The 27,548-nt window shown below is 56.8% G+C and overlaps 1 protein-coding gene across 2 annotated transcripts in view; it reads left to right on the forward strand.

Annotated features, from left to right (window-relative positions):
• Positions 1 to 27,548, forward strand: part of Bmp7 (bone morphogenetic protein 7) — a 69,669-nt gene that overhangs the window by 22,922 nt on the left and 19,199 nt on the right. Inside the window, exons 2-3 of one of the 2 annotated variants that reach the window (XM_040274729.2) lie at positions 3,244 to 3,436; positions 23,247 to 23,446. In XM_040274729.2, coding sequence (XP_040130663.1) covers positions 3,244 to 3,436; positions 23,247 to 23,446 — 393 coding nt within the window. The remainder of the gene's footprint in view (positions 1 to 3,243; positions 3,437 to 23,246; positions 23,447 to 27,548) is intronic. The other variant, XM_005327073.5, reaches the window with a different exon arrangement.

The following is a 27,548-nucleotide window of genomic DNA, read 5'->3' on the forward strand; positions in this document are numbered from 1 at the left end:
GAAAGTGCGTCGAGTGTAGCCGTGGAGTGGGAAGATGAGATTTGGAATTTGGTTTGTACTTGGAATCACTCACGGCTCATTTTGTGTGCGCGTGGTGGCGCGGTGAGCTCACAGTGACAGTTTCAGAAAGAACAGGAGGGACATCCATGGTTCATGCATCTCCATGTCTTCAAATAATTAATGAAGGCAATTCACCTAGGAAGCTGTCCCAAAGCTCCCACAAGTTTTTACAAGAAATTTAGTTGCCTACTTTATCTGTGAGTTCCTTTAATTAAAAAAGAAAATCTTTAAAACCTCAATAGCTGACCTGTCTTAACAGCACCATACACATGAAACGTGTTTTGCATAAGCTGGGCGCCGTGGTGCACACCTGTAATACCAGCTCTACCAGGGACTAAGGTAGGAGGATCACAAGTTCGAGGCAACTTGATGAGACCATGTCTCAAAACAAAATAAGAAAGGGCCCAGGAAATAGCTCAGTGGTGCTCTGGGTTCAATCCCCAGTACCAAAAGAAAAAATCAGGTTATACTTAGCTGCTGCAACAACCCCAGGTTTGTGATTCTGTCTGTCTTTGTCGTTGGGTGTGACGTTAATGACTGTACCTGTGTTTATGTCATGCTTACTCAAACGTGGCCTTTCTGTTTGGTCTATTGCAATTCTTGTTTTCTTTTGCAAGTAAACTCGTCGCAGCTGAGCCACGGGGTGCCCACGTGCACCCTGCCTCTCCTGCACTGGCACTCACCAGCCCGGCTCCCTTTTAGCAGCCCTGTCACGGTGGCAAACACGCATTGCTGCCATCTGCCAGGCACTGTCCCAAGTGCCAACTCCGTGGCTCTTGGAGGAAGAGGAGGCTCACAGAGCTTAACCAGCGGCCAAAGGCGCTGACAAGACAGTGGTGCAGCTGACAGCTCGGGCCGCTGGGCTCCGGAGTGTGAAGAGTGTGGGCTGCAGAGCTCAGCATCCGCTTTGCCCGAGGCCTTCTGGAGCCTCACTGGGTCCCTCAGACGGTGGCTGAGCCTGCGCAGTGTGGGGCACATTGAGAGGGGCACTCAGGAGACATGCTTTTGCACCGTGGTTCTTCAGCATCCTCAGTTATTCACTGGAGGGCGCCCACCCCCCTGCTCAGCTCTGGTGGGTCACTGGGTTTGCATTCTGATGGCGTGGTGGCAGGGTCCATCCTGCAGCTCAGAGGAGGCGGTTTGCTGGGGACCCCCTGCATTCCAGGCAAACACCCCACTGGGCTCCTGTGTATGATTGCAGGGCGGCCCCTGCTAAAAGCTGAGGGTGCTCAATGAGAGACTCTGCCAGCCCTCCTCTGCTGGGGTAGGAGCAGAAAGGGACTTCATGAGAGCTGTCTGCAGCAGGGTGCCTGCAGTGTCCCCATGCTCCAGAGCCCTGAGCACACCTCTAAACAGAATTAGCTAAGGGCATGTTCCCACAGTAGCCCTTCCCCACCTCCTGACAGAGTCCCTGAGACTTGAGTTGGTGGAGCTGCAGAGAAATGAATGATTGAAGAGCTAATTGATAGGACCTGGTGTGGACATGGGACCGTGACTCTGGGGAGTCTGACTTGAGCACAGGCATGGATGAGGGTCCATTCAGCTGAGCAAATGTTAGAAGAGAACCCGTTTGAGCAGAGTTAATTCATGAGAGCTTTGGGAATTAATTTGGAATTGCTTTCTGAGTCCTACAACTGGAGACATGAAGAAGGTAATTGGATGCATGTGCGGAGTCAGGGGAGATATCCTGGCTTGAGATAAAGCATCTGCACGTGAGGGTTGTCTGCAAGGGAGGGCCATTTGTTTGTGGGGTCATTTGCATGTAGGGAGGGGGACATTTGTATGTTGGGGTTTTCTGCACGCAAGAGATTGTTTGTATGGAGGGGTCATTGACATGTAGGGATCATCTGCAGGTGGGAGTTGTCTGCCCATAGGGGTCATCTGCCCACAGGGGACATCTGCATGTGGCCTAGAGCCACCATGTGTGGGTGGAGGAGTTATCCCCTGGGAGCCTGTGGGGTATGAAGAGGTCAAGCCCGTGTCTGGTTTGGGTGGGACCTGGGTTTGAGTCCCAGCTCTGTGACCCTGGGAAGGCCACTTGACACCTCTTGGCTCTCGTGCCTTACCCATGTGATCGCTCACCACCTATGGTGGCATGGGGGCTGGAGGAGTAGCAGGAGGCAGGACGGGCCCAGGCTCTTTGCCTGGCCTCCTTACCTTGGGGTCACCTTTCTCCTGGACTGTCTGTGTCTTGGTGTTGGCCACCTGGGAGATGGACGTGCTTGTGCAGTCTAACGTCAGGGCCAGCGGAAGGGGCTGGGCTGAGTTCCTTTCCCTTGTTTTGTCCTGGAGCCAGTTCCAAAGCTCCCGGCTCCGACCTTTGCCTTCCTGCTGTCAGCCCACGGCTGTGGTTGTGGCCCTGGCTGCTGGTTAGAAATATCTGGGGGTGCTTTAAAAAGAGTGCGCTACCAGACCCCCTCCCCAGAGCTGTGGCTCCCGGCTCAGGGCAGAGCACGCAGCCTGAGCTACTGTCCACTCCCTTCCCAGTGCCTCATTCAGGGGCCTCACCATGGGACCTTGAAATCTGCCTGGATTGCGGCATTTACACCATGGAAATTGGCAAACTCTACAGACCAAGGCCCACAGAGCTGGCCAGTAAACGTTTACCAGCCCACCACGGGTCAGGGCATCCTTATTTTTTCAGAAGCGTCCACAGTGACTTATGAGCAGCGGGCCTGAGAGCCACTGGCCTAAGGTCCCCCCGGGTAGGCCCAGTGAGCCCCGTGTTACCCACAGTGGCTAACAGTCATCTAGTCCTGAGAGAAGGCGAGCTGCTTTGCTTCTGTGAATCAGGCCACTCACTCCTCGCAGCATCCCGTGAAGCAGGGTCCTCATCAGTTTTTAAAATGGTGAAATGGAGTCCAGATGGTCTGCCTGCACCTTGTCCAGGGCCACCCTTCTAGTTAATGGCTAAGGGGGGACTTGGACCTACGTCTGAGCTGCTGGAACTTGAGTCTGGTCAGGGCCTCCTGGGTGGTTGTGGGCAGTGCCCACTCTTCCCAGCGGGTTGGATGAGAGTGAGGCTCTGGTTGTTCCTGATGACCATAGGGTCCGAGCTGCAAGTAGGTCATCATTGTAACCAGGGCCGCGGTGGGCGAGGCTGCCTGGGCAGGGTGCTGGACTCTGAGCCGGGACGGGAAACCCAGAGACTCACGGGCACTGCTGTGTGCTTTCCCCCTCCAGTGGAGCACGACAAGGAATTCTTCCACCCACGCTACCACCATCGGGAGTTCCGGTTTGATCTTTCCAAGATCCCAGAAGGGGAAGCCGTGACGGCAGCTGAATTCCGGATCTACAAGGACTACATCCGGGAACGCTTCGACAACGAGACCTTCCGGATCAGCGTCTACCAGGTGCTTCAGGAGCACTTGGGCAGGTGGGTGCCGGGGTCTGGGGGCCGTGTTGCCTCCAGCTACTGAGGAAGAAAGGGTGCAGGCCCAGGATGGGCCAACAGGGCAGCGGCCGTCACACAGCTGCCACCGTGGGACACCAACCACGTCTGGACTTGGTGTCTCTTTAAAAGAGGGTGCATGATGTGTGTCACAGTTTTCTAAAATGACCATGGGGATCATCAGCAAATCTGAGCAGGAAGACAAGAGGCCAGGAGGCCTGGGGTGTGTGGCCCATGCAGGGATTGATGGGTGGCCTGGATCAGGCGGGCCCAGGGGGAGCATCCTGGTGATGGTCTCCCACTCTCTGATCTTCACTCCGAGGCCCCACGTGGTGTCAGGCCACCAGTGAAAGTGGCCATTGTAATAAAATGTAATTAGAGGGAACACAATCCTAATCCCCCCCAAAACATCCAGAGAAGTCCCAGTGTTGGAAGTCCCCAGGTCAGGAGCCAGAGTCGGTGCTCAGAGACTTTAATTTCGGGTTGTGACACTCCTACTGTCCCCTGCTGCTGTGACATGCTAGCTCATGAAGAAGGGTGGTGTTTGCCTCTGATGGTCAGCCCTCGCCCTTCAGGTGGGAAGGGGACGTGTTGACCACAGACAGCAACCTACAATGCACTGCCGCATGCCCGCTGAGTGCCGCTGTCTCGGGGGTCATCTTGACCGTGGATAACATGAAACGTCAGTGGGAGGGCGCTTGCCTGGCATGCGTGAGGCCCTGGGTTCCATCCCCAGCACTGCGAATAAAAAAAAAAAAACAAGGCAACAGAATGAGGCTTGTGTGGGGCGTCCCGTGTCTTGCCTCACCTCACGTCACACTCACGTAGCCTTCTAAGGAAACTCTGCAAAGTGAGAGTGGAAGTGGCCCGAAGCCAGAGCGCACGGCCACCTGGTGAGAACATGGCCACATGGGGACTTGGGCCAGGGTTTGGGAAGAAGCTGGAGCCGTGCCTACAAAAGTATTTCCTTTAAAACTTGTATTTGGATAGATAAGGCTCCCCACCACCACCATGGAGGCCATTCCTGGCCCTGACGTGGCCTCCTCGGGTCAGGGTGGCGCCACGGCAGGTGGTCTCCTCCACACTTGCCTGTCCATCTGAAGTCCTAGACTGTGGGGCACTGGACTCACACGTGGTTTCTGGGTTGTTCCTGTGGACGTTGTATGGACGTCTCTCCTCGAGCCAGGGAGGGGACAGGGCCGGCTCACCAAGGTCGCTTAACCAAGCTGTCAATCCCTGTCAGTCTGACAGGGGACAGAGGGTGTCCCTGTGTGGTTTAAATCTTCCATTCCAGAGGGCCCCGCCCAGGGCCACCCTGTGCTGCTTCCCTGCTGGAGGGGATGGTCCTGGGAAGGAGCTGGATGGCCTGAGGGGCAGGGCCAGTGTCTGTAATCACCTCTGGGTCTTCCTAAAGGCTTTCGGGCAGATGCCCCGGCAGCCTGGCGGGCTGTACCTGGTCCCTAGGCACAGCTTCCAGAGAAATTTCGGATTCATTCTTGGGGGTTTTAGAGGTTTGTCTATCCTCTGACAAACGCCCCAGGACTTTCTTTATTGTTATTTTGCAGAGCTGGGGATGGAGCCGGGGCCTCAGGCTGCTTGGGGCTCCAGCACAGCCTCCCCCCAGGACTCTTGGACAGACTTGTGCTTGATTTTTCTCATGAAGGCCGGTGACTTGGGGCAGGGCAGGCACCCTGAGGCTGTTGGTCAGCAGCACTAACTGGGCCCACTTGTGTCATCCTTGAGCCCACTCCCCCCACCGCACCGACCTCCTGGCAGACTCCCCAGATCTGCCCTCAGCCAGCGGTTCTCTTTGCCCTGCTGCGGACCAGGTGATTGGGCCTGGGGGCGCCTCTGCAGCCCCGTGCTGCTCTTCCCTTGAGGGGTGTCTCCATCCATGGCTCCCAAGTCCTGTGCTCGCCTGCCCTGCTCCACCTGGGGAAGGTGCTGGATGGACGGTCAGGGATCTGCAAGTGGGGCCCGGGCTGCCGACGTGGAGGTCAGGGCTGCTACGTTTGCACAGAGACGTGGGTTCCGTGCTGTATCTGTTGAAGCTCCACTGAGCACCCCACGCCAGGCACCGTTCTCAGAAGTCAGATCACCAGAGCCAGTGAGAGGGGCTCACGAGGGCAGGCCTCATCCCGTGTTGTTTTGGGTACCGGGGATTAAACTCGGGGGCACTCGACCACAGAACCAGCTCCTCGGCCCTATTTGGTATTTTATTTAGAGACAGGGTCTCACTGAGTTGCTCTGTGCCTCGCTTTTGCTGAAGCTGGCTTTGAACTCGAAATCCTCCTGTCTCAGCCTCCCGAGCCGCCGGGATTACGGGTGTGCGTCACTGCGTCTGGCTCATCTAATGCTTTGATTGAGGGCATTATCTTTCCTAGGGAGGCGATAACAAGACCGCAAATTGGGGTGGCTTAAAGCAGCAGGGCTTATTCCTTGAATTCTGGACTGAAGCTCTCAGGGTGCCCTGTTCCTCCTAAAACCTGTCTGGGGTCTTTGCTTATCTCCTGCTTCTGGTGGTGACCACTGGCTGTTGTGCTCCCAGGCTGCACACGGACCAGCCCCGTCTCGGCTGCTGTGGTCATGTGGCTCCCTGTTTTCCCACGGGTTCTCCTCGTCTGGCTCTCCCTCTTCTCACACGGGCCTGGGTGCCACCCATAATGGATTACGCCTGCAGAGACGCTACTTCCAGATAAGGTCCGAGGCCAGGTGCCAGGTGTTAGGACTTGAGTGTCTTAAGGGGGCTCTGATCCAATCCATGCAGCATCCAGAAAGTGAGAAGCAAACACAGGAGCCAGTAAGCAGACCGGACAGCTGTTGGGACTGGCTGGAGCAGGTGTGTGGGCAGGTGTGCCTTAGGTAGGGTGGTCACGGAGGGCACTGAAGGACAAGAACTCTCTGCAGCAGAGGGTGGGGCTGCAGTCCTCAGGTCAGAGGGGCTGATGAGGGTCGTGAGTCTTGCTGAGGGTGAGACGGAGCCTTTACGGGAAGCTCTTTTTTTGGGGAATTGACCTGAGGGGTCTAGACCACTGAGCCACGTCCCCAGCCCTATTTTGTATTTTATCTAGAGACATGTCTGACCCACTCTGGGGTCTCTGCTCCCTGTGCTGCCTCTGTCACTTGCTGACTTCCTAGTCACTCGGTCCTATCTCAGTTTGAGGTGGCTGCCTCCTGCCCCTTACAGGGGTCTAAGGGTGGGTCCTGGGTGCCCAGGTGGGGAGAAGGCCTGAGTCACTGCAGCTGATGGAGGTAAGGTGAGACAGGTGTCTGGGCTGGTGGCCAGAAGTCTGTCTCTGATGGCTCTTGGCTTGCTGGGAGGTCATGCTCCTTGTTAGCAAGTGTCCCAGCAGAGGAAGTGACCACAGGGTCTGGGACAGCTGGCAGGCAGGACGCACCTGGCAGCCAGGGGGCAGAGTCGGAGGCGGGGGCGGGAGGAGGGCTCGTGCTGTGTGGGTTGCTCGGGTTTCTTTCTGTGCCGGAGAGAAGGATGAAGAGCTCCTCGCTTCTCCAGAAACGAAAAGGATAAAACTTTTAAAAAAGTTACTTATTCATTTCCTGAGATTCAGTGTTGACTCTAGAGCATGGATTCGAATCCGGCCACCAGGCACCAGTGTGGCCTTGGGGACCAGGAACCCCAGGGCCTCAGTTTCCTCCTGTATAAATTGGGGGTACCTGGCCCTCCCTCCCAGGCCTGTGTGGAGGGAGAAAGGAGTTGACCTACTCAGCCATTGCCACCTGGGGGGTGCTCACTGCAGGCTCAGCGGTGGCCTGTCATCGTCACCGTGGGAAAGGGAGAGCTGCTGGCTTCGCCATCTCTGCCTTTTCTTTGTCTTTGGCTAAATCGCTGGGCTTTGTGGTCGCTCAGCGGGAGAAGGTCTGAGCTCAGGATGCTCTGCGGGCCTCCAGGCCTCTAGCCTCTCACCTCTGCAGGGGTGGAGCACACCTGTGCTGCCCCTAACCGGGCCCCTTGTCTCAGTTCCCCAAAGAGCCCGGATCCCACCCACCACCCCGGCCGTGGAGCCACCCTGGTCTTTGTGCTGAGGAAGCGGTGGCCTTGCGCCAGCAGCTGCCCAGCTGTGCAGGGCTGAGACATCTGGCTGCCTGGCACGCTCTGCTGGAGCTCCAGGAAAGCCCGGGGGTGCCGGGGATTAGCCGGCTTGGGTCGGCCTCAGCGTCTCCCCTCGTGGGAGTCACTTTCCACCAAGTCCTCTTGATCTCTCGGAATCCAGATTAAATTCCGATAATGAGCTGAGCTGGAGGCCTTCCATGGCCCTGGGCGCTGCATGAGCTCGGCCCCAGACAGCTGGTGAGACGTGGAGGAGCCGCCCTGGGCGGCTGGGGAGCAAGTGGGGCTGCGAGGCAGGTCTGGGGCTGGTGGCCTTGGCTCTGGGCACCTTGCGGAGGGTGGGGAGGTGAAGGGCTCGGTCTTAACCCCGTTCTCTGAATCATGGCCTGAGTCTGGACAAGCTGGGCCTGGCTTCCAGGGGCTGGACCTGCCCGTCCCTGTTGGCTCCAGCTTTGGTTCCAGCTGCTGGGGAGGGTATTTGGGGTGGGGGTCTCTTCAGTCATGAAACTAGGCCAGAGTGCTCCATCCCAGCCTCCCCAGCCCAGGGAGGGACGTGTTGAGAGCTGGCCTCTGAGAACTCTGGGGAAGTGGAGGCCAGCCCCCCTGGCCACCACCAAGGTCGAGATGATGTCGGCAGCTGGATGAAGAATGTCCCTTGCTCCATCTCAGGGATTTTGGCTGCCAGCAGGGTGACCTCAGAGTGGTCTCCTGTGCCAAGATTTTGGATCAGCTGCAGCCTGAGTCACTCCGAGGAAGAGGGGGCTGTTGTGTGCCTGTCCCCCACAGGGGAGAGGTCGGCAGGGGAGGCCGAGGTGTGGCTCACAAGCTCCTTTCAGCCAGGCCAGCCCTCTTGTCCCCGCACTGCCCTGGGTGGGAATGCTCTGTCCAAGCAGCTCCTGCGGCCCACCCCAGGGCACGGGGCCCTGCCTGCATGTGCAGGGGTGGTGGGGGGTCTGCTCGGCCAACCAGCGCCCCAGCCTCCAGGAGCACAAGCACCTGCCCTCAGCTCGATCCTTCTCCTCTTGCAAAGGAGCTTCCTCAGAGCTCCGTGGCCTGGGCCAGTGTCCTCCTCCTCTTCAGGGCTCAGCTCGGCCGCTCTCGCCTGCCCCCGGGAGCCAGGCCAGGGCAGCCTCTGATTCGGTCCGCTGAGGGACTGAGCTTCTGGCTCAGAAAGGGGCTTGAGACCCAGGAGGGCTTGTGAGGCTGGATGCAGTCCCTGTACCCCAGGGCGGCCTCAGGGTGGCCCCAGGGATCCTCACCCCACCCCGTCTTCCCCTGAGGCCTTTTGGGTGGCGATCACGTTATATGCAGGTTCAAGTCTTGGTGACAAGATTCTGGGCAGGTTTTGATCTGACTTTCAGCCCCGTGAGCATGTTGGGGCAGAGAGAGGGACAGCCACGCTCCAGAGCACGTCCCCACCCCTGTGTTGGAGGCATCTCTTTGGGTGCTTACTGTTGGTGACTGTGTGGCGAACACTTCACCTTTGTTACGTACCTTGGGTATGGCCCTTTGAAGACCTGTGGTCCCCGTTTTACAGGTGAACCGACTGGCTCAGAGATGGGAAGTAACTCACCTGAGGTCACGTAGCTAGGAAGTGCCTGGGTGGACTTGAACTCGGGTCTCTTAGATTCCAGCGTCACACCCTGAGCCACAGTAGCACCATGGGCTGGTCTCTGTGGCATCCCTCACCTGGGCTCAAGTGTGTGCTGTCTCTCTGGACCTTGGCTGTGCCTTAGAATCGATGATGCTGATGCATGAGAATCAGTTAAAGCCTGAATACGTGGCAGGTTCCACTGGGCACTGGGGCTTTTTAAAAAGTGGCGATTCCTGGGTACCAGGCTGAGAACTGGCCGTTAAGATCTGCGTCCCACCTGTGGGCTGACGGACGCGCCCAGGAGGTGGAAGGGGAGAGAGCTCTCTGGCCCAGGCCCTGGCCCCTTGGGCTTGCTCTCTCGGAGAAGACTATTTTTCTTCCTCCAGGAGGGAGCCCAACTTGTGGTCCAGACCCTGATTGTCAGTCCCCGTGGCACAGGAAAGGGCTGGCTGCGGGCGGAGATCCCTCCCGGCTCTGGCTCCTGAAGGCCTACGTGCCGGGTCCCACGTCTCCTGGCTTCTGCCCCTTGCCACTACACCTCAGCCCCAGGGCGTGAGCTCGGGTTTGGAGCTGCCTTCTCAGGAGGTGCTGTTCAGCTCCCCAGGAAGCTCCTCAGAGGGTAAGGCAGGAGCAGCTGGCAGTCCCCGCACAGCCAGGACATCCTGGAAGGCTGGGGACAGCCGCCCAGAGCAGGCTTGGTCAGGGCCTCCTTGGTCCTTTCCCCTGTGGGCCCCTTCTATGGGCCCCCCTCCAAAATCCCAGCTCTGAGCTGCTTGGGCAGGAGTGACGAGCCCTTAGTGCCTCTCGGTTCCCCTTGGGGTCCTCTCACTGGTTTGCACAGATCATTCTGGAAGAAGCCTGTGTTCAGCACCACCCAGCTGGGCAGAGACGGCAAGCCACTGTGTCCAACCCAGGGAGTGCTGGAAGTGCCTCTGGCCTGCCCCACTCAGCATCCCGCTGGCTTCCTGTCCTGCGGTCTGAGGCCATCTGGTGGGCCTTGGTGGCTTTTTTGATCTTTGTGCCTTTTATTTCCTTCCGTATTTCCTCTCGAGCCTGGCGTCTTGGGGACGGTGCCGGTGGTGGTGGCGCATCAGTTGTAACCGACTTGTCTGCCCGCAGTGGATGTGGAGTGGGCCTGGTGGTGGCCGGGATTCTGACTCCCCGCAGGCACTGGCCCACCTGGGGCAGGGTGGGTGGACATCAGTCTTGCTGCCCACGTAGGCTTGGCTTGGAGAAGGGCTGCTCTCTGGACCGCTGGGTGGATTTGACCACAATCCCCACGCAGTCCTTCAGCCTCTACTTTGCCACAAAGCGGCCACATACCAGGAGAAGAGTGCAGTGACGACAAAACCTGCCTCCTGTGTGCCCCTCCTGAGTACTTTCCATAACAGCTCCCCGTGGTGGGAAGCCGGGGCAGGCAGGACGGGAGGGGGATCGCGGCCGCAGCCTCCCAGCACCCTCCCCGACGTGACCTCTCAATGCACATCTCCTTGCTCCTCATGGTGACCTTATGAATTGGGACACATTGTGTTTTCCCCAGAAGGAAACCGAAGCAGAGAAGACAAACGACTTGCCCCCTTGAAGCGGTGTGACCTTGGGCAGGTCCAGGCGTGACCTTGGGCAGGCGGTGGCTGAGCTGAGTGGGTGCTCAGCGGCTGTGTGGGTGGCCCTCTGCCACGATGGGCGCTGCACCTGTGTGGGGGTTCCCTCTCTCTCTGTCATCTGTCTTTTATACCTGGAGCTGAGCGCACAGTAGGCGCTAAGACATCTGTCCCGTGGGTGGATGGCTGAACCAGATTATCCTCTGCTTGAGGGTGTGGGCTTCCTGGGCTCACAGATGGCGCTGGTAGGGACATCGTGCTGGCACCAGGACACGCAGGCCAGATACCTGTTGTATGAGTGAGTGGTGGCCAGTGGCTTTGCCCCGAGGCTGGTCCACCCCAGCAAACTTTCCAACTCGACTTCTCTTCCAGAACTGAAAGAAAGAATGTCTTGTTTGCAATCTTTCTCCAGCATCTGAGCTCAATTTCCAAAAAGTGAAAATTGCCTGTAATTATACTACTTTCGATCCTATGCAAGTTTCCCTGTGATGATTATAATTATATTATTTGGAGCTGGTGGGCATCCAGGGGTAGGCTGGCTCTCACTGGCAGCGCGGGGAGATGTCCATGTGTGTACTGTGACCCGGGTTCCTGAGGCTGGAATGTATCTGGGGAGAATGGGTTTGAGGATCGGGCTGTCTGGATAACTTGATCTGGCACTTTAATTCCAAAAGCTCTTCGTACTCGGATCAGGACCTCTGCTCGCCTATAGAAGCCTATTTTTCCAACTGTATTAACATCTGTGTTTCATATCAGGCCTGTAATTGCTTTAGCCTTTTTGGCAGGAGACAAAGAGAATTAATATTTTTCAATTTGGTCATAAGCGGTCATCTGTAGCTGGGAAGAAAAGTGCCTGTTCAAATGTCAACTCTGTAGGGATGGGGAACTCGGGCGTACCAGGAGGACACATGGAAGAAGCAGTGGTGGTGAAGGCCGACCTTGGTTAGGTCAAGTGCAGGCCAGGGGTAGGCCTCTGGGTAAATGCTCAGAGTTCTTCAGAAACTGGCTCTTCCTTTGTCCACGCCAGACAGCCCTGTTTTCTTCTTGTTTCTTAAAAACGACCGTGGCTTTCCATTTTGCCACTCTAAGAACGGAAAAGAAAGCCGACATTGGCCTGCATTCCAGCGCGCCGGCCACCCTCCTCCTCTGAGAGACGCCATGGTGTGGCTGGTGGATCTGGGCCTCTCCTGCTGCCCCTGGGCTCTTCCTGACTCCTCACTGAAGCTGCCACCAATGGAAGCCTCTGGGCCCCTGGTCTCGGGTCGGGTTTCCCCAAGGCCCACACTGAGACGGGAATTGCATGGGGACAGATGCGAATGATAGAAACTGCTTCCAAGAAAGGCCTAGGGGGATAGTGAGGCCTTGGTGTCACACAGAGTCCCTGCAGGGTGACTTAGGCTCACTCCTGCAGGGGGTTCCGAAGACCAAGTCTCACCCCTCCTTCTGCCAGGGGATGGGGACTCAGTATCTATGTCTTTATGAGCCTCCATTTAAGGCAGTGTGTTAGCTTTGGCACGGCTGGCATTTGATCTCTTGGTGGGGCTGTCCTGCCTCCACCCACTAGGTGCCAGTCATACCTCCTCACACAGGTGTGTGTGACCAAGACTCTTCCAGACACAGGTTGTGGCCCCTGATGGAGTAGCAGGGAGCATGTCAATGTGCAGGAATGCCCAGTTTGGATGCCCTTAGGCATCTAGAAGGAGAGCCCCTGGGGCCTGGTGCCCACCTAGGAGGAGAGATCTAGAGATACTGCACAGTGGGCTAAGATGAGGCTGGTAGAGCTGGCCACATGTGTCCCCTTCCTGCCTCCTTTTCATCTGCTCAAGCTGCCGTGCCACCACCACCAACACCACTCAGCTCCATAGCCCACAGACTTCCGTCTGGGGCAGCAGGGCCTAAACTAACCAATGGTTGTCAGAACCACCTGGCAGCACTAATGCCAACTGATCTGATGCAGGAGCTAGAAGATGCTGTCCCTGGGGTTGAGAAACAAGCTCCCAGGACCAGACACACAGCTTGCAGGGCCCAGAACCAGGTGTCAATGCATGCTGAAAATGTGCAGGGGTTTCAAAATGGTGGCAGCAGAGGGCTAAATGGAGTGTGGAGTCCTTCAGCAGGTGGCCCTGCTCGGCTGCATGTCACAGTATGTCACGGCTGAGGAGCAGCTCTGCAGGCTCACCAAGTGGAGATATCCCGTGGTGCCTACATGCATTTGGATGGTGACCAGAGCTGGTGGGTGAATCTGCAGCCCCCCATCCTCCCCAGTTGGCCTACAGGTCTCCATGGGTTTGTGCCCTGGATGCCCAGAGCCCTGTTTGGTTGATTTTCATGCCTGTCCCCCTGCTCTGCCCTCCAGTTGGTTCACGGAGTCACCTCTCAAACTACTTGCTTTCAAGTACTGACTCGATGTGCCTCTGAGAGTCCCTAAAACATGACAGGGTGAGGGTCTGTACTGCTGGGTGGCTGGCAGGCTCTGCAGCTCGAGGGCAGCATCTGGCCCAGCCCCGGTGCCCCGAGTGCAAGATATCTTCCTTCGCTTTCCTCTTCTTGGCACCCCCCTTGCTTGGGGACGCTGTCCTCAGGTTGAGTCTCCGACAGCCCCTGCACCTGTTCTAGGTGTCCTTTGCCATGGAGAATCTTGCGCCTGGTCAAGGCCTTGCTTTCATCTGCACGACCCACGGCTGGGTCCAGTTCCTTTCTGAGTCTGGTGCACTTTTTAGTCTCTGGATTTGGAACCTGAAAACAGCCTCCGGCTCTTCTTCTTTTTTAACGTTGGGAAGATGACGCAGCCTGAAACTGTTTGTGTTGGTTTGTTTATTCCTTGAGTGTTCGCAGAGAGGCCGAGTTTACCTTGTTCTATTTTGGTCTGGAGCTGGAGGCTGGCGGAAATGGGGCAACCAGGGAAAGTCTAGAAAGATCCACCTCCGCACCCCAGACCCAGGCAGCTGCTCTCGCCCGTGGGACTTCCCAGAGCTGTGGGGACAGCTCCATGGGGCTCCCTGCGAGGCCTGGTGGGGGGACTCCCAAGGTCCTGATGTTCACTGAGGTCAGAGCACACAGCCCTCTGCCTGGTTTTCCTGGTGTGGGGAAAGGAGGGGGCCCCAGAGTGACAGGGGACAGGAAACAGGAAAGGGAAGCTGGAAGCCCAAAGATCTGGCAGTTTCCAGATGGGGGCAGTTTGGGGTGGTTTTACAGCTGGAATCCACAGTCCCCAGGTCACAGTGGGACTTGGGGAGGCAGCCTGGGGATGGCCTGGGATTCCGCCCAGCCAGTGTGGATGACCAGCCTGCGACCCGGGAGTTAGGGCACAGCTGGTGGGCTAAGTGCCCCAGGAAACAGGGACTCAGCCGTTTCTGGAGGTGCCTTCCTAATATGAAAACACCTTTTCTCTTCTTTCTTTAACAATAGGAATTATTGGAAGTGAAGCTGGCTGGTGAGGCTGGTGGCCTCCTCTTCCATGAGGAGCCCGGAGGTGCCTGTGTACCAGTCCACATGGCCTCCAGGCCCACTGCTCCGCTGGGTGCTAGGCGCAGGGTGCTGGGCTAGTGCAGTTGTGCTTTGCCAACAAGGAATTTAGAATTGGTAGGGAATGAGGGGACCCAAAGAACGGCATGAGCCCCCGTGAAATCTGGCCTTGGGGCTGCACGGGGGGCATGGGCTTTGAGATGCCCAGTCTCTGGGGACTGGAGAATGGCAGGGGTGATGGAGGTGAGAGGGTGAGGACTGGTGTGCCAGGAAGAGGGAACAGGGTGTGCCAAGGCCCGGGGTGGGCCGGAGTCTAGATGAGGGCCTGAAGGCAGCTGGGGCCGCTCCACAGGGAGGGTGACCAGGGCCCCCGAGTGCTCATCTGGAAGTTTTGACAGTGCCTCGTTCTCTCCCTAAAGTTCCTTGGTCAGTTACACAGTCTCCCTTGTTAGGGAACATGGAGGGAGTTTCGCTTTTAATGTTAAGAGCTCACAGGGGATTTGAGGCAGGGCAGTTGCGCTTTTATCCTATGCGAGCTGCTCTGGGGAGTGGGTCATGGGCTGAGAAGGGTGCAAGTAGGACCCTGAGGCCGCCCCGGAGCATGCTCAGCTCCCTTCACTTCTGCTGGAGGGTCCAGGCCCGCTCCCTGGCCACCAGCCACCTGATGTCAAAGCCTCCGCTGTGAGAGGGCTCCAGGTGTAGGGCCTCAGCCTACTCTAAGATCATTGCTTCTAGAACCAGAGTCCCTACGATGTGGCAGTGAGCTCCTTGCTTTAGGGCTGGGGCTGGGGCTGGGTCAGCCCAGTGGTGAGATTCACATTACACTGGGCTCTGCTCCAAACATCTAGGAGCCTCGGCCCCTGGCTCTGTGCTGGCATCTTGACTGCATTATCCCATGTAATCCATCCCCAGAACGAGCCCATCGTTATCCCCATTTCACAAACAAAATAGCCTCCAGACAGAGGTCGGGTTGCTCAGGACCTCTCCGCTGGGACTCCACTCCCACTTTCCTCCACTCAAAGCTCGTGTGTGATACTTACCATCCCAGGCCACCCAATATGTGACCCGAGGACCACCCTGGGACACCCTCAGAGAAAGGATGTGCCTTCCCCCCAGACCTCTGCTTGCTTGCTTGCTGTGATTCCCTTCCCTCCTGACGCCCCACTCCATCACCCTCCCGCATGCACCAGCTGGGGAGTTTCTAGGCACCTCTTTGCCTGGGGTAGGCATTTCTTTGCAGCAGGACCTGTCAGAGTCTTGGAGTGCTAATGTGCAGTGTGAACCCTCCAAGGAGTGCTGTGTCACCGGTGCTTTGCAACTGTGTTTCACTACGGAGCCTTTTTGACTTCGGGCCCTCTGTGAATGTGTCTTTGAGACCTCCATGAGCTCTGGACCCTTCCTATTGCAGCTGGGGAGAATGAGGCCTGGCACTTAATGGCTGCTGTCTTGCTTTCTGACCCTGACAACAGCAGCCTCCTGGTGCTGGACAGGAGTGGCCCAGGCTCTGCACACATGCCCAGTGGGTTCCCTTGGCAGTGGCTAGCAGAGTCTTGTGGTGGGTAGGAAAGCCGTGGGCTGTCCTAGCTCTGTCTGCGGCGGGAGGATATTGTTCTACTTTGTGTACTTTTCCACCTCTCTCCCAGGGGACTTAATTTTAGTCTTCCTGGATGTGCACAGCCTTAAAAAAGTGCTTTAAAAAGCTCTGGCCTCCCTGCCTTCATCTTCCTGTCTTGGGGCGACTGGTGGAAAAGCAGGGCATTCCCTGAGGTGGAGGCGAGGTGCTCCCAGCCCAGGGTGGGGGAGGGGCCCTGCAGCCCAATTCAGTGGTGCCCGGCGGCCACTGGTCACCAAGGCCAGCTTCCTGGAGCCCTTTGATCCACTTCCAGGCTTTCCTACTTCCCCACAGGCTGCGGTCTGTGCCCTGGCCTGGCTGCAGGTGCCATGTTCACCCCTCAGCCACTGCCACTCAGCCTAACCTCCCGCTGGCCTGGGAACGCTGGCCGCCATCCCGTGATCGCTCCTCTGAGGAATGTTCTTGGGCCCAGCCGCCGTTCACAGCATGCCAGCCTTCAAAATGTCCAGCCTTGCAGTTTTCCAAAGAGCAGAGTGGGGGTGCCCTCAGCACGAGGAGGGGAGCCACTGGAGCTGCTTGGTATGCAGCGTCCTCCACCCGCCTGAAACTCCCCACGCAGCAAGTTCCCGGCACCCGCCTTCCTGCAGCCAGAGCCCTGCAGGTTGCACCCCTGCTCACCTGCTCTCTCCTGCTGTCTCTCTCACCACGCTGCCCACATCCTGCCCTCTGCCAGGAGCACTGGTCCAGCCCCTGGCTGCCTTGGCCCCGCACATCCTTCTGGTGTTCACAGGTCGTCCTCTTACACCATGCCCAGGGCTGGGCCTCCTTTCCTCTTCCTCACCCAGAGGACCCTCTCCCTGAACTTGATCAGGGTTTTCAGGACTTGCCCCCAGCCTCTGGGCCCAGGGCTCTGCCTCTCTCCCCAGCTCCTAGCAGAGCCCCGAGGGAGAGGACTCCCGGGTGGCAGGGATGGAGCCTTATTGCGGCTGTGACAAGTGACCAGCAGTTCAATGGGCTCACCACACACGGGTGAGCTCTCCTACAGCTCTGGAGGGCTGGAGTCTGAAGAGGGTCCCCCTGGTGCCCCGCGCCATGGGCTGGAAGGGCTGAGCGCCTTCTCCAGGCCTTGCCCAGGCAGCACGGGCGCCTCCTCCTTAGCTGGGGCTCAGCTGTTGCAGCCCCTTGGCCTCTGCTGTCACGGCCACCTTGGCCGCTCGCTCGTGAGGACTTCTGACATGACCCTGGGCCCATCTGGAAATCTGGGATCTTCTCTCAGCTCGAAATCCTTTAATCCCACCTGAAAACCCTTCCTCCCATGTAAGATAGTGCACTCGAGGGCCTGAGGCTGGGACGGGGCCTTTTAGGGGCACATTGTGCCGCCCACCTTGTCATCTGAAGCCCACTTTCCTTTCTTTGGTGGCGGGGCCGCTCGACACGGATGGCCACATCCTTCCACCTGCCTCCCCCAACCCCAGGTGGGCCGTGCTCCCCGTGGCTCTCTGCCTGGGCTTGTGCTCCCTAGCTGAAGAGCCTCCTCACTCCTGGCCTGTGCCGCCTGTCTGTTAGACGGGACCGTGTGCCACTCTGCTGGGCAGGAGAGCAGCACTTCAGGGGGTGGTTCTAGGTGCTGAGGCCACAGTCCTGGCCCAGCCTCCTGGAGAGACTGTAGATGGTACCACACTGGACCCTTCCAAGCCCCAGCTTGCACCTGTCCCTGCTGGAGGTGGACTGTGTCCGAGTCCCTAGGGAGTTGCATGGGTGTGGACAGCACTGTTTGATCATCCCACCCACGGTTATGGCCAGGAACTAGATTCTAACTCGCATTTGGTCACTCGCAGTCTGCACACAGTGCAGTGGATCCCAGGTCCTGCTCAACCCCTGAGACCCTGGACACTGGGTGACTGGCAGGAGGCATGGTTCCCACAGCTCTGAAGCTGGGCCCTGAGACAGGACAACCATCCCGAGGGACAAGGCAGTGGGCACTACATGACCCAGATGGAATCCATGTTTCCCATGGCCTTTTAATTATGGTGGGAGTGCCCAGGGCCAGGGCCTCCTCAGACCCCAGACTCAGCTTGGTTTCCAGGGCCCGTGTCAGGGCTCTCTTCCCTGGAGCCGTGGGTATGCAGTGGGCAGTTCCCTAGAGGCCCTGGTCTGAGGGGTTGCACCTCCATCCCACAGTGGAATCTTTCTCCACCTGGGGGGGGGGGAGGTTGTGGGTGAAGGCCCTTGAGGTCACAGCCTCTAAATAGCCTCTAAGTAGCCAGAAAGCAAAAAAAAAAAAAAAAAAAAAAGGACTTCCCTCCTACACTCCAGATTCTAAAATACCCACTTTCCACGGGGTGGAACTTTCCAGGGGAGTGGGCCGAGAGGGGCTGGGAACTGCGGTATGATGAGCGGCTCCTCCGCTGCCCCTCCAGGTGGGGTTCAGCTGCTTCACGTCCCCGGGAGAGGTGTCCTCAAGCCTGGCAACAGTGTCCCAGGCTGGCGGTTAGGTGTTAACGCCACAGTGCCCAGGAGGGCTCTGGTCCAGCTGGGTCATTTGGAAATGATGCTTATGTTTCACCTTTTGGGAAACTGTCCAGCCACATCCCCACCGATGGCGCCATCTCACCTGCCGTGGCCAGTGTGTGGGGCCTCGTTCTTCATTTCCTCCCGGATGCTCGGTCGTGTCTGAGCTTTTTATTCAGCCTTCCTGAGTGGGTCGAGTGCTGTCTTGTAGCCGTGACTTACTTTTTCCTAGCAGCTCGTGACGTTGGACATCTTTTCGTGTGTCCTGTGGCCCTCTGTACGTCTTCTCTCGAGACCGCTGTTCAAACGGGCCCTCCCCGATTTGGCAGTCAGCGGCACCTAGCTGTACCGTGCGGGCTCTGAACTGCCCTCTTCCTCTCACACTTCTGGAAGGAGGAGTGACTACTGGTGGCCTAGAGATCTTGGTAAAAGAGCAGGATGCACCCACCTGAGGTGCGAGGACCAGGAGATCTTTCATTCCTCCTTTGACTTCTTTCATGCCTATTCAACTCTTGAAATTCTCCATTTCTTCTCACACTCATTTGAGCGTTTTATCTTTCTCCAGAAACGCACCCGTGACACGCTGTGTTTTATAACACCTTTTTCCTGACCCCGTGTTCCCCTCGACTGCAAGTGGATTGACAGGTCCTGTGCAGCAGCTGTGCAGGGCATGCTTATCTTGGACAGGCCTCCATGTCTTGGCCAGTCCCCCAGGGGGCAATTTCAGCTTTTGTGTCATAAGCAGCGTGACCCTTGTTTGGATTCTCTCTCTTGGACTTCCTAGGAGTGGCTCAAAACAATGATTTTGTTGCTCAGTAGTATGGGCAGGGCTCAGCCAGTGGTTCTTCTGCTCCGGGTGGTTCCCATGTGGTCCCTGGGGAGGCTGGGCCACCTGCACCTGGGCTGCCTGGCTCCTCTCTCAGTCCCTTCACAGACCCTCATCCTCTGTGGGCTCTACCTTCCCCTGTGCAGTTGGTTTTCCTGACGTGGTGACTCCCCAGGGAAAAAACCAAGAACTGAACAGGCCTTCAAGCCCTGCCTAGACCTGGCAGGGCTGGCCTCCAGGTCCTCCAGTCACAGTGGACTTCAGAGGTGAGAGCAGGTGCCACGAGAGCAGCACGGTGGGGGGGGGCAGACAACAGGAAGTGCTGGATGTTAGCCTCCCACAACTGCTAACATCCTTACATGTTTTGGGGTCAAAGGTGAGGTCTTTGGATGGCTATGTGGTGGCTTGCCTGGAGGGTCTTGGCGAGCTGCGTAACCGCTGGGCCCAGCTGGATTGCACACACATCCTGGGAGCGCTGGCCTCTGGGGCCAGGCGAGCTTCCCTTCTTCCTCCCAATTGTCTACAAGGATGGCCTTGTGCCCGCTTGGCGGAGGAGCAGACTGAGACCCAGATTAGCTGTTCCACCCCCGGATCTGCGCCCCTCAGCACCTGCTCCACCCCATCATGCTGTGAGACAGCAGGATCCCCAGCTCCCTCCGTCTCTGGGCCCCCAGGAGACGGTGGGCTAAGGAGGCCGTGTGGCTTCTGTACCGGCTTCTGGAGCAGGTTTCCTTTGCTGTGGCTCGGTTCTGTCATGAATAAGGCCTGCCACTGTGGGCAGGTGGCTTCCCCTCTTCCACCGTCACTGTCGTCTTGTAAAACGGGACCCGTACCCTTACCAGGGCCTGAAGCTGTCAGGGAGAGTCAGGGAGGGGAGCTTGGAAAGCACCTGGGTTTTCAGGAGTGGCGAAAAGGGAAGATCATCTTCCGGTTCCTTGGCGCGCCTTCCCTACCCTCCGCTCTCCCTGGGCTGGGTCAGGGAGGCCATTGTATTCAAGGTAAATAAAACTGTCACAAAGGGCCCATTCAGCGCTTTCCTGGTTGTAAGGTCTGGCTGCTCGTGGGATGGCAGCTGCCTGGTCCTCTGTGTCTCTCTGTGTCCAGCCTCCCGCCCAGCTGCCTGTCTGCAGGAAAGCCTGTGCTCAGCGCACGTGGCCCGTCTCAGCGAGGCTCCCCTCTCTTGTGCCTTCCGAGGGGGCCTGGCTTCCGGGCGTGCCTGGGACACACTGCACACCATGACTTGGGGCGGGGAGTCGCCTCGTTCCTGCTGGTTCAGGGGTGAGTCAGCGCCAGCCTGCAGCATCTGGCCTCGCTATCCTGGCCCATGATGAGAGTACTCAGTATCGTTTGGCAGGGCGTCCTCTGTGTGAGGCCGAATGCTGTTCCCTCGGTTACCATTCATTGTTTTACTGTCCACCAGAGCCTGTCCAGATATCTGGTCATATTTTCCTACAAATAATGATTTTCCAGAAAAATCACCACCCAGGTTTGTGACTTCTGTGCTAAGGTGTGGATGTTTCCTGTGGGGCGGGAGCCGGCTCAGTGGGGGGGGGGTGTGTTTTGACTTGGACGGTGTCCCTGCTCCCATCTGTGAATTGTCCAGAGCCGCTCACTGGTTCATGGATGGTCTTGGGAACTCTCCAGGGATGGGAAAGTCATCAAGGCACACTGGAGATGAAGACAGCAGGAAATTCTTGTTTGTGAGTTTGAAAGCCGCGTGGACATCCCCTGAGCAAGTTTTGAAATCAGGGCCCTGGGAGAAGCAGAAGGAAATGGGTCGTGAAAAGTCGACTCAATATTTTGATTCACTTTGGAGAAGAAAGTCCAACACGGGGTCTTTAAAATCCCACGTGGCTCTAGAAGGACTTCCTTGCTGCTGTAACCTCTCTGTGTCATGGAGAAGGACGGGCCTCTGGCGCATCAGGAGGGCCTCCAGTGTGGCTGGCTGGGGATGACGTGTTGTCTTGTGTGTGGCTGTTTGTTGGTCCTCAGACTAGAGGCCACTGAGCACTCACACACTGGCCCATTGTCTTAGTTCATTTGTGTCATTCTGGCAAAATGCAAGAGACTGGGTCATTCATAAGGAATAGAAATCTATGGTTCACAGTTGGAGGCTGCGAAGTCCCAAGCCAAGACGTTGGCACAGTCGATGCCTGGCCAGAGTCTGTCTGCTCCAAGATGGCACCTTCTGCGTCCTCCTGTGGTGAAAGGGGGAAGAACAAGAGGGACTCCCACCTCAAGCCCCTACCGAGGGCCAATCCATGTAGGGGGTGGCTTCCTCGTGGCCTAATTGCCCCTGACAGGTCCCACCCCTTGATACTGACACCTTGGGAATTAAGTTTCAACATAGGTTCTGGGAGGGACACTAATATTCAGACCAAACCCATGATAGAATTCAACACTTTCTGAATCGAGTTCAGGACTTTCTGAATCTGAATTAAAGGGTGGGGTTGTAGGGGCATGGGGTGGGGAAAGCCAAGCCCCACCGTACCACAGAGTGTGACTTGACCCGGCCAACTAAACTCTCCGTCTCCAGACTTTTGGAGGGAGACGTGTAAAGAGGGCAAAGAAGAGCAGGATCCCCGCCCCACCCGTCCTGCACCATCACACCTGCCTCCTCCGCGTTTGCTTTCTGAGCCTGGTTCTTCATCCCCGTTGGGGCTTCCCTGAGCGGCCTGTTCATTCCCAACGCGTTGCTAGTGAGTTCCGAGTTAAAATCATCAGAGACACTGGCTGATACAAAGACTTGTTTCCTGTGCCGTGCTTGCTGATGTGCCTGGGGAATGTCTAAGGGACTGTGGCTTCAGCAGAATGGTAATTCAGCTGCCCTTGCACACTTAGAGGTCTCTAGGAATGATGACTGGAGGTGATTGGCAGTTGTTTGTAGGAAGAGGGGACTGGGGCCAACCTGAGACATGTGCCTCATCCAAAGGGGCATGGCTGCTTGGCTCCAGCAGGAGATTTAGTGGCGTGTTTTGTAACAAGCTACTCCAGAGCCAAGGTAAAGTCCACAAGCTCTGTCTTCATGTGACATTGCAGGCTTGGGCTTGCAGGCAGCCTGGTTGGGCTCCACCTGCCTGGACCCTGTCCCAGTGGAATAACCCTGGGCAGACAACTCCACCCTCTGAACCTCAATTTGAGATCTGAACAATAGCATTGGCAATATTATCTGCCTTGTAGAGTTGTTGTAAGACTCAGTGACACGATGCTGGTCAGACATCTCAACTCAGAGCTTGGCACGCGGTCAGAACTCAGTTAAGAGTTGCCACATCCCACATCTTTAGGTATGAGCAGAGAAAATTCACCTTAACCCCAAGGAAAGTTAGTTAACTCCAGGGATGATAGAGACTACCAATGCCCCGGGGCAGGAGCCAGACTGGTGGAATAAATTACATTTTATTCATCAGACTGGAGCACGTTCCTGGCCACCTGTGGCCTCTGACTCACTAGACTTCTAGTTGCTACCCACATAGTCGTGCCACTCCAATCCCTGGCACATGGCACATTAGGGGTTCCAGTATTTTAACTGAATATTGCAGGACCCAAAGTATTAAAACGGAGTCTTTGCAATTAAATGCTCACAAGAGATGTTATGAAGACCTTGTATGCAGAATACATCCACCTACCCACCCGTCCACTCATCTAGCTATCCAAACCTGCACCCACCCATCTCTCTGCCAATCTACCCACCCACCCACCCCATTCACCCATTCATCCCATTCACCCATTCATCCCATCCACCTTCCTGTGTACCCATCCATCCACCATCTTCCGCAGGGTGAATTTCTGCTGTAGTAAGTGAGGAATCGTCACTTTCCGCCCCAGGTCTGTCCCAGCCACATGCAGCCTACAGGCCTTGGGTGTCTTGATGACTCTTCTTGCTGGAGCCCCTCCCCCAGCACGTGGTGGAATGAGATTTCCTGGCAGCACCTGCGTCCTCTGCGTGTGTCTTTTTGTGATTCTTCTGCGCTCCCTTTCCCCACCACGACTCCTGAGAGCCCTCTGTGCCGGGGTCCTGGTCTGCTTGGTCACTTTTGGGAAACAAGTGGCCCCCGTCGTGGCTCCCTGTCCCGCAGACTCTGTTCTCTGTTGGCTTTGGGGAAACTGAGCGATGATGGGCTAACCGTGGGCCTGTGTCTCTCCTCCTCTCTCACAGGGAGTCTGACCTCTTCCTGCTCGACAGCCGCACCCTCTGGGCCTCTGAGGAGGGCTGGCTGGTGTTCGACATCACAGCCACCAGCAACCATTGGGTGGTCAACCCAAGACACAACCTGGGCCTGCAGCTCTCCGTGGAGACTCTGGATGGTGAGTCCCCGGCCACCGCCACCACTGGCTCTGGTGCAGCCCGCGCTCTGGGTGAGGAGGTCCGCGGCTGTGTGTGTGCTGTTTGCTCCTGGAGCAGGCTTTCCCACCCCTCCCCCAGGACTCGACAGCCCCTTCCCCTCACAGGGAGCCAGCGAGCTTGGCCACAGGCCTCACGGCTCCGTGGACCCACATCCGTGGGGTGCCTCGTGGTAGAGATGCAGAATTAGGGCTGCCCCAGGACTCCTCTGTCAGCACCTCACCTTGGAGGGCTCTGAGGTGAGCCCTGTAAACACAGCGGTCCAAGCGCTTGTGCAGCTTCTCCACCTCGTGACGCACGGCAGCCTGGGCTGGCCCGGGCACTGGAGCACATTCAGTGGCACCCGTGGCCTCTCCCCCTCTAGGCTCCATAGTGTCTTCTGGTCTCCCCTAAGTGCTTACAGACATTGCCAGACGTCCTCTGTGGGACAGAATTGCCCCTGGCTAAGGACCATTGCACCTTCCAAAGCATTAGTGCCCTTGATGTGAGTGGTTCCGAGTCCTCAGTCCTGGAATCCATTGTAGCTGGGCCTCCCGGGCACCTGTCCTCCCTCACAACCCACCTCCTGTGACAAGGGCACAGGAAGATGAGTGGGGAGCTAGTGGTGGGCCGTGCCATTTCTCCTCCCCACAAATGGTGTTTCTAATTAAATGGGAGTGGTTTCTGGGCATGTAGCTTCTTCCTTCCACCAGTTTTAAGGAAAAAAAATGTTTTTTCATTTATTTTGGAACAGGAAATGTAGGCCCATGACCTCATAGTCAAACAGCATGGGAGTGTGTGACAGTGAATACTTTCCCTCCAACTTCCTTCCCTCATCTGCTGAGTTCCACTTCCCAGAGGCAACTCCTGTTTCCCTGTTACTAAGTTCCTTTTCAGCGATGCTATCTGGGTATTCAAGAGCTTCCACAGAGATTCTACTTTCCTTTTGTTCTTCAAATGATGGTGCAGTGTGTTCTTCATCTGACAGCTTATCTTGGAGATGGATGCTGTTCATCATTAAGAGGTTCCTAGTTCATTGTAAGACTTACATGACTTCGTAGGGTCCATGTCCTCTCGCCTTCCCTCCCCGTGTGACTTGGAACAACTTCCCCGACCTGTCAGAGCCTTGGCTTCCTCATCACCACTATGCAGGTGACAAGAATCTGGGCCACGGGGTTGTTACGGGTCCATATGAGACGAATGTTTACAATAGTGCCTTCATGTGTATGGGGACTCCCCAGGGTTCTTGTGAAAATGTGGATTCTGAGTTGGCTGGACTGGGTGAAGGTCCTTTGTGGACAGCCCCCAGGGCATGCCGAGGCTGCAGGTCCCCAGATCATACTCTAAGTTCGGAGGACTTAGAACATGACCTGACTACAGGACCCACGAAGGAGAGCCAGAGTTAACAGAGTTGAAGCTATTATTATTATTGCCTTTTGGGGTGGATGCCTGGGGCTTTCCAATCTCTTGCTCTTACAAACAGGTCGCAATAGCAAACCCAGGCAGGCAGGTCATTTTCCAGTGGAGTGGGTGTAGCTCTAGATGAATTCCTGAAAGCGACATTGCCTGTTGCTGCTGTGATATTGTCAGTTGGCCCCGCTCCTATGCATCCATGAGCAAGCCTGCTTCCCTCCTTCTCTGCTCAAGTTCTCCGTCTTGCCCACCCTGGCTAGCCTGATGGAGGACCGATAGCACCTGGGGTTCCCGTTGCTTTCCTCTCCCGGGGAGGGAGGTGGAGCATTTCTCCGTCTGCACCATGGTGTTTCCTCTCTGCACACCCCGTTCTCACCCTCTGCCGTGCGCTGGTCTTTTTTTCCTCTACTTTGGCTCTTTGCCGCTCAAGCAGCAAATATGTCCCCAGGGTTTGGCTCTCTTTCTACATCAATGATGCTGGATTTTGCCAGGTGGACCCAGACACCAGAGCTGGTTCAATCACTGTTTCCTCTCTAGTTCCTGGGCTCTGCCCCTTTTCCTTCCTGTCTGGGCCCACCACTGTGATCTGGAGCTTGGGGAGAAAATGGGCCAGAGTCTCGAGGGTGATTTAATCAAAGAGGTGTCTCTTCCTACCTCTTTCTCAGGGACGTGGCAGTAGGAAGTGGGGAGCAGGAACAGTTTACAAGGCCTGTAACTTGGGTCTGGGTGAGAGGAGGGAGTGCCCTGAACATCCGGAACGCCCCTCTGTTGAGTTTCAGTACCCTCACCCAGGCCACAGGCCATGCCGGGGACCATGGAGCAGAGAGCCACACTCTTGCCCTGCTTCCCAGGCCTCTCTCTCTGCCGAAGGTGCCTCACTCCTCTCTCCATTCTTCACCCCCTTTCCATGTTCCTAAGACTTGAAAGGGGGCTCTAGAAAGAACTGGAGTTTTCCGTTGCCCTATAACTGAACCTTGGTGGTCATAGTCAGCCCACAGCCCATTTGGGGCACCTGGGAGAAGAAAAGGACACACACACACACACACATACACACTTACTTTACTATTTCATATGTATAAATATGTCCTTTTGCAGTGCTGGGGATGGAACCTGGGGCCCGGCACAAGCTGGGCAAGCGCTCTACCTCCCAGCCCCACCCCCAGCCCTCGTATTTTTAAATGACTGGGGAAAACGGGGAGAAGAACGTCTGGAGACCCGGGAGGTGACGTGCGTGGTGACGTGCCAGTCTGTTGCCCTTTTGACCAGGGCCGTTTACTTGGGTGCTTTAACAGCGAAGTTGAATGACTGGCACAGAAATGTTGTTTCAAGGAAAAGATTGTCGAGTCTGTTCTATGCCAGCCTTTCTCAAACTGTGTCGGTGGGTGCCCCAGGCACAGGCAGAGGGCTTCGTGGTCAGCTCGTGGGACGAGTGCTAGCTGGAGAGAGTAAACAGGAGGCTCTGAAGGACATATCAGAGCCTTTATTTTGCTTGTGTCCCTTGCAAATCTCTAGACCACAAATATGGCATGGAGGAATTCCAGACTCACCTGGCCACAGAATCCTCCGAGCCTCCTTTTCCTAAAATGTCCCTGGGAGCCTACAGGGAATGGGTGAAAGTAAAGAGGGAGTGGAATTTGAATCCCCTCTTCCAAGTGACTATTCCTCTGGACTTGTGGATGCTGGCTAGCCCTGCCCACTTGGCCCAGCAGGTCCTATGTGCCTGTCCGGCTGGTCCTGCTAGCTCGTGTGGCCCAGGGCTGATTTTTCTCACAGGTGACCCTGACCCCGTGATCAGTTCCTCCTGATGTCAGGCCGGTGCTCCCCTCTTTCCTCCAACACCAGATTCCTTCTGTCCCTCTGGCCTCCAGCGTCTGCTCCACCCCACACTGTGGCTGAGGCTTGTCATCTGCTGGGATAGCACGGTGCAGGGCCCAGAGCTAGGGACTGCCCTGGCTCCAGCCCCAGCCCTGCTGTTTCTAGCCCTGTGACCCAGGGTGAGTCACCGAGTGTCCCTCATCTGGAAAATGGGGCTGATAATAGTTTCCGCCTCCCGGGGTGGTTGTGCAGGATCAGATGAGCTCATGCAAGGGAAGTGCTTAGTTGCTTAACACGTGCTGGCCACAAGCACAAAGGGAGTGACACATGGTTTCTGGTGACGCTCCCCGTCACCACGCAGGGGGTGCTGTCATTACCATGCCCACAGCACGGGGGGAGGTCCGAGCACCCGGGAGCCCTCCAGAGCTCCATATTCCCCAGCCCACTATTCCTGGTGGCTTGGTGGCCTCTAGATCCTGTCCACAGGCAAGACACTGAGGGCTGGGGAACCCGTCCAGGTGCCATGCATCCCTGGGGGCAAGCTTGGTGTGGTGGCCCTGGTCAGGAAAGAACCACCCCCTCAGAGCGTCAGGGGTACAAGGCCAGTTGGCTGTGAGCTTTTGGACTTTGGGGGATGAGCTGAGAGGCCAGTGAGCCCAGCATTCCTGAAGGCCAGGTGCATGGCTGGAAAACTCTGTGTCCCATGGTGCTTGCTCCCAAGAGTGCTCATCAGGACCACCTGAAGGCACCCAGCTTCCAGGAGCCTTCCCTACACCTCTGTCTCCCTACAGCGGAGAGTCCCTGAGGATGGCCCGAGAACGTGCCTTTCCCCATCAGTCTCTTAGGCAGCGTAGGGCCTTGTGGGTGATGGCATCCTGGAAAGACTGGGCCCCGTGTCTGGGACATGCA

Source organism: Ictidomys tridecemlineatus, chromosome 5, assembly GCF_052094955.1.
Source record: "Ictidomys tridecemlineatus isolate mIctTri1 chromosome 5, mIctTri1.hap1, whole genome shotgun sequence".
In the NCBI taxonomy this organism is placed as follows: domain Eukaryota; kingdom Metazoa; phylum Chordata; class Mammalia; order Rodentia; family Sciuridae; genus Ictidomys; species Ictidomys tridecemlineatus.